A 10,466-nucleotide genomic window follows, 5' to 3' on the forward strand; every position below is an offset into this window, starting at 1 on the left:
GTGTGTGTGTGTGTGTGTGTGTGTGGCCAGCTCAGCCCACCAGGGGGCGGGGCTGGCTGGCATATGGTGCTGGGGGATCGAACCGCAGTCCCTGTGCTTTGCTAAGCTTGTTTCAAGTAGGTGCTTTAGACCACTGAGCCATCTCGCCAGCCCCTATTTGATTATTTTTTAAGTCAGGGTCTCTAAGGCTGGCCTTGAACTCACTATCTACCTCAGGCTGTCCTTGAATTTGCAGTGATCCTCCTGCCTCAGCCTCCCGGGTGCTAGAATTACAGATATTTACCACCATGCCTAGTTGTATAAGGATTTAAAAAATGAGATCCATATATCTTTTGTCCAGTTCCAAGTTGTACAATAACATAGTGAATAAATAGACATTGATACAGTCCACTGACTTTACTTAGATTTTATCAGTTTTATATGGACCTATTTGTATAATTTTATCACATGTGTAGATTTGTGTAAGGACCACTGTCAAAATACAGAATAGTTTTATCAGAAGTCTCCAGCTACTTTTAGCAAACCACCTGTGATAACTAATCTGTTCACCATTTCCTTGGTTTTGTCTAGTTCCAGCAGGTTATGTAAATAAAATCACACAGTATGCCTGCCTGGACCCGTAATTCTAGCACCGGGAGGCTGAGACAGGAGGTCATCAAGAGTTCAAGGACTGGGCTACAAAGGCCAGCCTGAACTGCAAGTTGTCACACATGTCAGTAGTTCATAGATATACCACAGTTCACTTAACCATTCATTCACTGCAGAACATTACGAGTGTTTCCATGTTTTAGCTGTTGTAAATAAAACTGTTATGAACATTTGGTAGAGGTTTTTGTTTAAATGACATAAATTTTCATTTCTTTGGGATTAATGCTCAAGAATGTGATCGCAGAGTTGTATGGTAAGCACATGTTTAGTTTTGAAGGAACTGCTACAGTTTCCTTTTTTCAGAGTAGCTATACCATTTTATATTTCTATCAGCAGTGTTTTGAGGCAAGTGATCCAGTTTCTATGCCTATTTGGCAATAGTTAGTCTTTTAATTTTATGCATTCTGATAGATGTATGGTGCATGATAGGTCTTGATAAAACCAAAACTCAGTGTGTTTTGGAAAAACTAGTCTTTCTACTTTTTAAGAAACTCAGAACTGACTGATTTCATATGATGTGTATGCCTTCAGGTTCCTGTAGAATGTTTTTGATAACTAACATCAGTTGAGTTAGTAATTGGCCCCAAATAGTATCATTACCATCCACAAACCAGAGCCAATTTCATGTTATATTTCCAAAGGCAGTGTTACTCTTTTCACATAATAGTTACTCAATATGTATTTGTAAAACAAAACTATATTGAGGAATAGTTAGGCTCACTGGTGGACAATAGCAGTTGTTACAAGGATATCAATGTTAAATGATGTAGGAAGGATAGTTGCAAAGTCAACTAGTTACAGAATTTTAGAGTTGGAGAATGGTTTCTTACAAGGTGAGGCTCCATTTGTAATTATTATAAAATGAAAAATTTTAGAAAAATACATATTTTTTGTGTGTTTGTATCCAATCTGAATTCAAATTTTAGTTCTAATTATAGATTGTTTTTGGATTTTTTACTTAATGCCATCGTGTCATTTGCAAATAGTTTTATTTCTTCCTTTCCAGTTGCCTTAGAATCCTTGCATGAGCATCCTTGTGTGAGCACTTGTGGGAATTGAAGATGGTGAACACCCTTGTCTGACTGTAGCCCCAGTGGTGGGCTTGCTGGGTAAGGGTGTTATGGTGACCTACATCCCTCTCCCTGGACTGCTTTTTTTTTTTTTTTTGGTGGCACACTCAGCTAGGGTGGGGCTGGTGCAGCATGTGGTGCCAGGGATTGAACCTCGGTCCCTGTGCTTGCCTAAGCTTGCCTAATCAGGTGCCTTAGACCACTGAGCTATCTCGATGGCCCTGGATCGCTTTTTGAACTTCAGTGCAAAGTAATTATGATTTTGCTTTAAGTATCATCAGCTATAGGTTTATTGATGTTGTCTTTTATCAGATTAAGAAATTTTTTTCTGAGTTTACTTTTACTGAATTCTGTCAAATGCTTTGTCTACATTTGTTCAGATTTTTTTCTATTTATTCCGTTAATATGGTGGATTATACTAATTAATTTTTGAACTTCAAATCAGCCTTATATTCTTGGAATATATTTACTTGACCATGAAATATATTTTTAAAATTTATGTGTTTTGTACAGGGTCTCACTGCACAACCCAGACTCATAGTGATCCTCCTGTTTTCAGCCTCCCCAGTGCTGGGATTACAGGCATGCGCCACTGAGTGTGCCCAAGGGCAGGACCGTTGCAGCATGTGGTACCCGGGATCAAACCTGGGTCCCTGTGCTTGCCTAAGCAGGCACTTAGTCTGCTGAGCTATCTCACCAGCCCGAATATAATTTTTATGTAACTTTGGTTTGATTTTTTAATTGGTTGCTTTGGATTTTCATACCTATGGTTTTTTTTTTTTTTCTTTTTTTTCTGGCAGAACTGGGGATTGAACTCAGGCCCTTGCACTTGCCAGGCAAGTGCTTATTCAACTGAGCTATCTCCTTGACCCCCTTATGTTGGTTTTGATATCAGTCTCATAAATGAATTTCATCATTCTCTGAAAGTATTTGTGTAGAGCAGACAATATGTCTTTATTAAATGTTTGGAGAAGTTTTCCTGTGGTTTTTTTTTTTTTTTTTTTTTTTTTTTTTTTTTTTTTTTGGCAAAACCGGGGATTGAGCCTAGGTCCTTGCGCTTGCCAGGGAAGTGCTTATTCTACTGAGCTATCTCCCCGGCCCCTGAAGTTTACCATTGTAATCATCCAGTATTCTTAAAATTTTTACATGATATCTAAATTTATATTTTTTTCTGTGACTGTATTTTCACTTTGTGTATATTTTATATTCTGAACAGCACAAAGATGTTAACATTCTTCTGCTTTCTCTTCTCCCAGTTTTCTTCTCACCCTACAGTTAATTCTGCTGATACCATCTGAGATTGTCCTTTTGAATATAAGAATTTGTGTTTCAATCTAACTTCTAGCTGACAAGTGCTTAAGTAAACTTACAGGTTCTTTCTGCGTACTCTTTTCTTGCACTTTGTTATTCTTGCTTTATTTTTTATTCCAGATATATATCTTTGAGTCTTTCTTCAGAAATCTGGTGGAAGCAAACTTTTAGTATCTTTACACATACAAAAATGAATTTTTTCACTCTCATACATGACTTCTTTAGAATTTGAGTAGGTATAGAATTCTCTGTTTAAAAGTATGTCCTGGGGGCCGGGGAGATGGCTCAGTAGAATAAGCGCTTCCTTGGCAAGCGCAGGGGTCTGAGTTCAATCCCTGGTTCCGCAAAAAAAAAAAAAAAAAAAAAAAAAAAAAAAAAAAAGTATGTCCTATTGGCCCAGGGCCACTTGTTGAAAAGATGATTCATTTCTCATGAAGTAGTCTTGTCACCCTTGTTGAAAACTGATGGATCATAGATATTTGGGTTTGCTTCCAAACCCTCACTTCTACTTCATTGATCTCGATGTCCATCCTTCTGTTAGTGCCCTAGTGTTTTGAATATTGTATTTATCTTTATAGTAATTTTTGAAATTGGGAAATATGTCTTCCTGTTTACTTTTTTTTGCCCCCAGGATTGTTGTGGAATTCTGGATTCCTTGCATTTCCATATGAAGTTTAGGGTTAGCTTGTTCATTTCTGCAAAGAAAAAATAGGATTTGGAATTTTGATAGAGAATTCTTAAGTTTTCCCTGGTACCTTAACATTCATGTTTCATATTTGAGCCTTGGTTTTATGTTTATTTGTCCTTATATGAGAGTCCTTACTAGCTTTCTTGTGAATGCTGCACCTATTTATTGTCACAGGTCTTTACTGATTGTGGGTGGGGAGAACACAGGACAGTGGCCAGATAGGCCAGATGTACCAGTTGGCAGTCCTCTTTAGTGTGGTTGTCAGTTCTGCAGCCTGAATGTTCACATCCACACGGGGAGCTGTTTTGTCTCTCTGATCCAGGTGTTCATATTTATTGCTCCTTCCTGGAGAGTGCATCCTTGTGTGATTTCTGTGCTAGCCCCTCTCAGTCATGCTGGAACTTTGTTTCATTTTTTTCTGTTGTCTTCCAAGTCTGCACTTATTTTACCTTGAGACCTTCTTCCTACTTCTTTTGGCCTTCTACTCTGGGTGTGTAGGACTGTGATTTTCTACTTTAGTGTGATTTTCCTAGCTTTTTGTCTTCTAGTGGTTCCTCATAGTTCTAGCCTGCTAAGACCATTTTTTTCTTTCAATTATAGATTTTTTCCTTATGATAGCTTCTGGGGGAAGGTGGGTTTGCTTATAGATGTGCTCAGCTACATGTCCATTCAGTCAGTGACTAGATATGCATGTTTATAGTGAAGTAAGCTCAGTGAAAAAAGAAAGAAAAGAAAAGAAAAAGGGGCTAAGGAGATAGGTTGGTGTTGTAAGTGCCTAGCTGGCAAGTGTAAGGACTAGGGTTTGATCCCTGGTACCCCATCCGGAGTTGGCTTTGGATCCCAGTGTTGTACTGGCCTGAAACTGGGTGTGGTGGCCCACACCTATAATCTCAGAGCTGGGGAGGCTGAGACAGGAGGATCACTATGAGTCTGAGCTGCATAGCCCGACCCTGCACCAAATAAATAAAATATTTTTTTCTTTTTGAGATAGAGTTTTAATGTGAAATTCAGGTTGGCCTTGAATTCACTTTGTAGCCCAGGATGGCCTCAAATTTAAAGTGATCTTTCTGCCTCAGCCTCTTGAGTGCTGGGATTACCGGTGTGCATCACCATACCAGGCTTAATTTTTTTTTTAAGTTAGCAAAAATTTGATGAAATCTTTGAAGAAATTGTGTTTTTCATTTTTAAGATTGCTTTTTAAGCAATCACTAATGAAGATTGGCAGTTTGAATGTATATGAATGAAAACTTTAATGAACAAAAGTTCAGATCAGGAATATGTTTATATTTAATTGAAGAGGCATATGTTCCTTTAAAACTAAAATGTAAATATATATGTGTAGAGTTACACTGCTGGGTTGCTGGCTTTACTTTTTTCTGCTATTTAGATGAAAGGATATTTGGGTTTTGAATTCATTGCCCAGCCTGGATAACCTCCACAGAGCCAGTGTTAACCCGTGCTGTGACAGAATCCTGCTGGTTGTTGAGAGAGTTACATACCAAAGATGTTTGATGGAAGTTCTAAAAAAACGTTTGTTTTTTTTTTCGTGTGGTGCTGGAGATCAAATGTGGGCCTTGTGCATGTTGGGCAATCCCTGGCCACAAAAGGATCTTTGATTACAGCTTTGGTTCAGTAGTTTTCAGTGTTACTCCTTCAGTGTTATGTTAAAGTATTTTTAGATTTCACATGGGTTACAAGAAGGGCTAATTACTGCAACCCTAATCATAACTACTGTTAACACTTTGGCATTTTTTTCTCAGGGTTTTTTTTTTTTTTTTGTAGAACTGGAGATTGAACTCAGGCCCTTGCACTTGCCAGGCAAGTGCTTATTCTACTGAGCCATCTCCCTGGCCCCTCTCAGTGTTTTCTAAAATCATACTTTAAACAAATTAAAATAATTATTATTTTTCTTCTAGTCCAAAATTAATGTCTACTCAATGAGAAAGCTTAGAATTAATAAAGATTGTAATGGGAAAAAACAAACAACAAAAAAACACTCATAGATGACCACAATTAAAATTTGATGTATATCTTTCCTGTATTTTTCATGAATATATACTTTTTGTTTACTAAAATGATATACTCTAATACAGTTTTATAACTTGTTCATTTGCAATATATGTGAATGTTTTGTCACGTTAACAGTTGATATACTCTTTAAGTAGCACGTAGAATATGAATGTATTTAAGTATGTTTATTTAACATACTTAACTATCATTGGATGTTGAAAGTGTTTCTGAATTTTTACCATTATAAGTAATACCATAGTTAATTATTTTTGTCCATACATTTTTCCATACATCTATGATTGTTTCTTTAGGAATAGATTCCTAGAAGTGGAATAGCTGGGTCAAAGGGTATGTACATTTTAACGCTTTTGATACATCAAAATGTCAAGTTTTAAGCTAATCACTTGTTATATTCCATCTTATATTGCTGTCTGTTTTATGTGTCTGTCTTGTCTCCCTAAAGTTAACTTCTCCTAAGAAGTTAGGTAAACTTATTGAGGGTGAGGGAAGTTTTTACACACTTTATGTACCCTCTGACAGTACTGCTTCCCTTGCTGGGCTCAGTAGGCATCAGCATATACCATATCGGTTCAAAGCAGTAGTTCTGCCATAAGCCTGACATCAAAAAAGAAAAAAAAAATGCTATATGTAGATATAAGATGGCAAATTTTTTCTTTTTAAAACAGTGTTTTCTATTATATCATGAACTCAATATTTAACAATAAAAAATTATAATCTGTGAAGAAAGGATAGTCTTGGGGCTGGGGAGATGGCTCAGTGGAATAAGTGCTTCTCTGGCGAGCGCAAGGACCTGAGTTCAATCCCCAGTTCCACCAAAAAAAAAAGTTTTAGGGCTGGGGAGATAGCTCAGTGGAATAAGTGCTTGCCTGGCAAGTGCAAGGTCCTGAGTTCGATCCCTGGTACCACCAAAAAAAAAAAAAAAGATAAGATATAATCTGTTAAAAAAAAAAAAAAGGGTAGTCCTTCGAAAATTCTATAGTTTTGAAAAACTCACTATTCATATTTTTCTTATTTTGTGTTGGTCTCAGACTCTTGACCTTATCCTAGCAGTGAACAGTAGGCCCACATTTAGGGTCCACTGATTTAAATAAAACATAAACCCTTTGCAAGATTAATAATTTTCTAAAAAAAGATTAATAATTTTCTTACAAGTCTGTCCCACATTATTAACTGCACATGTGTAAGTATATTATTTCATTACACAAAATTTATGTATCTCCATAAATTGATTGTTTCTCAGACAGAGTTTTACTATGCAGTTAGGGCTGGCCTTGCACTCATTTTGTAGCCGAGGCTGGCCTCGAGCTCACAGCAATCCTCCCTCAGCCTCCCGAGTGCTGGGATTAAAGGTCTGTGCCACCACACTTGCCCTTCCACGTACAAATTCTATAGTAAGGAACCCAGACCTTATTGTTTAACATCTGAATAAATTTCCAAAGGCCATCTTTAAAAACTGTTCTCTTTGTAGGGAATTTAAGTTATGGTGTTTTAGACTCAGAACACCTAGGCTTGAATCCTGGCTCTGGCATTCAATCATTTTATTATTATTATTACTATTATCATCATCATCAGTCACTTTATTATTATTGTTGTTGTTATTAATTTTTTTGTGTGTGCTAAGAATCAAACTCAGGACTTTGCACTTGCCAGGCAGGCACTGTGCTGCTGAGCTATATCACTGGCCCTGTAGTCACTTAATTTTACTTTAGTTCCTTACTTATAAAATGATGTTGATAATAATATTTTCTTCAAAGTGGTTTTGTAGCCCTTATTAAGGCAGTTACATTACTGTAATGTAATTGCTTATGCATCTGCCTTCCTCATCATAGGATGAGCTCCTAAGGATAGGAGTTGTATATTACTTTTGCAACTCTAGGTCCTAGCACAGGCCTCAGGCATAGCAGGTGCTTGATAAAATGACTTGAATCGATGCAGGATTGTTCTTAGAATTATCTGAGTTAATATATGTAGAAGCTCTTAGTAAACTTTTAATGTTATACAAACATGTTTTTATTGTCAGTAAGAGCTATCTTTGGGAGCTAACAATACTTTGGAAGAGAAAAATCACTCCATTTAGTAGTTCCATAAATATATTGCACTTTTCTTCTGTTTTATAAGAAAACAAGTTTTAACTGGGTTAATATGGAGTTAATTTGCTTCCTGGGAAGGCAGATGAACTCCCTTCTCCACCCCATGGAAGTGCCAAGATAGTAAGTAAATGTTTTATTTGGTTGCTGTCATATAATTTTAATTATAATAAGATCAGCTTATTTCATGTTTAAAGACTGATGCCCATTGATTTATAACTAATAAAAGAAGTATACCAAGACTTGAAGAGAACAGGAGCTGGTGTTACATTCAATTAGTTTTGGGTAGAGCTCCTTTTTTGACATTTACTGATGTGGAAACTTCATTGTTTCTTGTGTTTGTAAAGCTCCTGGTGAATGTTTGCCACATGTTGGCACTGGTGATGATGGAGTACACAGACTTTGAACCACAACCATGAAAAAGGTGCACATAATTGTGTTCTTTGGAGATAAGAGTTGAATACCTTCATCACTGCTTATATGTTAAGTTTAACCTCCAAAAGAATGAAATGCTACATTATTTCCTTTCTGTATTCAAGTATTGTTTTGTTTCCTGTTTCTCTGTCTTTATAACTACAATAACTATGTATTATTTGCCATGTGCTATATGTGTCTGACTTATTGCTGATAATTGTGGTAACAGGTAAGAAGAAAATACGATGGGACCCAGTTAGGAGGCGCTTCATTCAGTCCTGTCCCATCATAAGGATCCCTAACAGGTTTTTGAGAGGTGGGTGATAACTAGCAAGAGCTCTGTGCTTCATATGGGTTAAAGGGAACTTTGAATGAATTTCTAAACAATTTCTTGTCTTAATAGCTAAAATTGGTTTTAAAAGTCTAGAACTTAGTTTTATAATGACCATTGTTGGAATTGCAATTTTAAGTTTGGAGAATTTAGAATCTCCTAATGTATATTATTTGGTAGAAATAAATTATCTCACTGATCTCAGTGGTATTTCACTGTAACCACATTCAAAAGAATTTTGAATGATTTAATTTTATAAAATATGAGCAAGGAAAAATTCTTAGGTATTATTTTTAAAAAGAAAAGATTAAGTTATGTGATAATATAAAATTTAAAAATCTCATGTCAGATAACATAAATAAAAAGAAGGAAATACTTGTACAGATGATTAATACCATGAATTTATGAAGAGCTCTTCTTAGAAATCAATAGGTTAAAGTAAATGGTGGCTAGAAAAAATGAGTAAAAGGAAATGAATAATCAATTCACAGAGAAGAATTGCCAGTAAATATAAACAAATATTTATCTTCACTATTGTTATAAACACAAAAATTAAAACATTAAGATATTTTTGCCTATTAGGGTTACAAAGACTAAAAATATTCAGTGATGGCAAGGGTATTGAAAAGTAAAGCTTATATATTGAAGAAAGTGTGAAATTTGTGTACCCTTTGTAGATCCAGTTTAGCAAAATATATCAAATCCTTAAACTGTTTATGTCCTTTGACCTGGCAATTCTTACTTTTAGAGGTGTCACATTCTTAACTTTCTATTTTTCTACCAAAACATATTCCACACTAGAAAAAAAAAAAATCTCAGAAGAGTATTGAAAGCTCTAGTTCAGCCTAATACTGACTGAAAAATGCTGACTTTCATTATTAAGAAATGAAAGGTTAAGGAATGATACAGAATCTAGGTCATGTGCCAAAATACTAATTCTATGTAGAATTAAAATTCTAGGCTCCAAAAATGTATTGCTGGGTGAAACTGGATATAAGATCACAGTTGTCAATGTCCATAATTCAAGTGGAGATAGAATTGTGGCAAGGCAGATGGGATGGCTGGATTAAGCTTCAGTTCTTTCAAAAAGACCTACTCTGAAGACAGCCTCATTAAAGTGACCCTAATTAAATCACATGAAATTTCTGTAAAATAAAATTTACTTAATTTTTGGAAAAAAAAAAAAAAAGAAAGCTCTAATTCACACTATTTTTCGAGATACACCAAACTGTTAAACAGCATGTTTAATGTTGCAACTTGAATTTTATTTTATTAAATTACTTATAAGCTAGCATTCTTTCTTTTCTTTTCTTTTCTTTTTTTTTTGTATTTTAGGGAAGGGTCTACAGGGTGTTCAGGGTCTCGCTACTAAATCAGACTCGTAATGATCCTCCTATTTACAGCCTCCCAAGAGCTGGGGTTGCAGGTGCTCACCACCATGCCCCATCTCAATTGCCAGTCTCAGTGAGCCCCAGGGGTGGCGCTGGCATAGCAGGCCTGGGGATTGAACCACTGGCCCCTGCCCCTGCTTGCATGCACTTTAATCAGCTGAACTATTTGGTCAGTCCAGCATTTCTAATTTTAACTGAAGAAATTCAAACAAAAGCTAGGAAAATGTCCCACAGCTGCTATATAGATGTTTCTATATTTAGTGTCTAGCTGATTTTTAGTAGCCAAGTTTCAGAGCATGAAAAGAATAAAAGGCCTAAATTAATGAAGATAAGATACTTAGGGTTGTTTGCCATCTTTTAGCATAAATAATGTTATTGATAAAAATTAAGGGGTGGGCCAGGCATATTTATAGCTCAGTGGCACAGTACTATGTACAAGGTCCTGAGTTTGATTCCCAGTACCACAAAAAAAAAAAAAAAAAAAAAAAAAAAAAA

At 35.9% G+C, this 10,466-nt stretch overlaps 1 protein-coding gene across 1 annotated transcript in view; it reads left to right on the forward strand.

Annotated features, from left to right (window-relative positions):
• The window catches only part of Klhdc10 (kelch domain containing 10), a 67,708-nt gene that overhangs the window by 22,535 nt on the left and 34,707 nt on the right, over positions 1–10,466 (forward strand). Inside the window, exon 2 of the mRNA XM_023702873.1 lies at positions 8,479–8,565. Coding sequence (XP_023558641.1) covers positions 8,479–8,565 — 87 coding nt within the window. The remainder of the gene's footprint in view (positions 1–8,478; positions 8,566–10,466) is intronic.

The sequence above is a fragment of the Octodon degus genome, unplaced genomic scaffold, assembly GCF_000260255.1.
Source record: "Octodon degus isolate 3935 unplaced genomic scaffold, OctDeg1.0 scaffold00160, whole genome shotgun sequence".
Taxonomy (NCBI): domain Eukaryota; kingdom Metazoa; phylum Chordata; class Mammalia; order Rodentia; family Octodontidae; genus Octodon; species Octodon degus.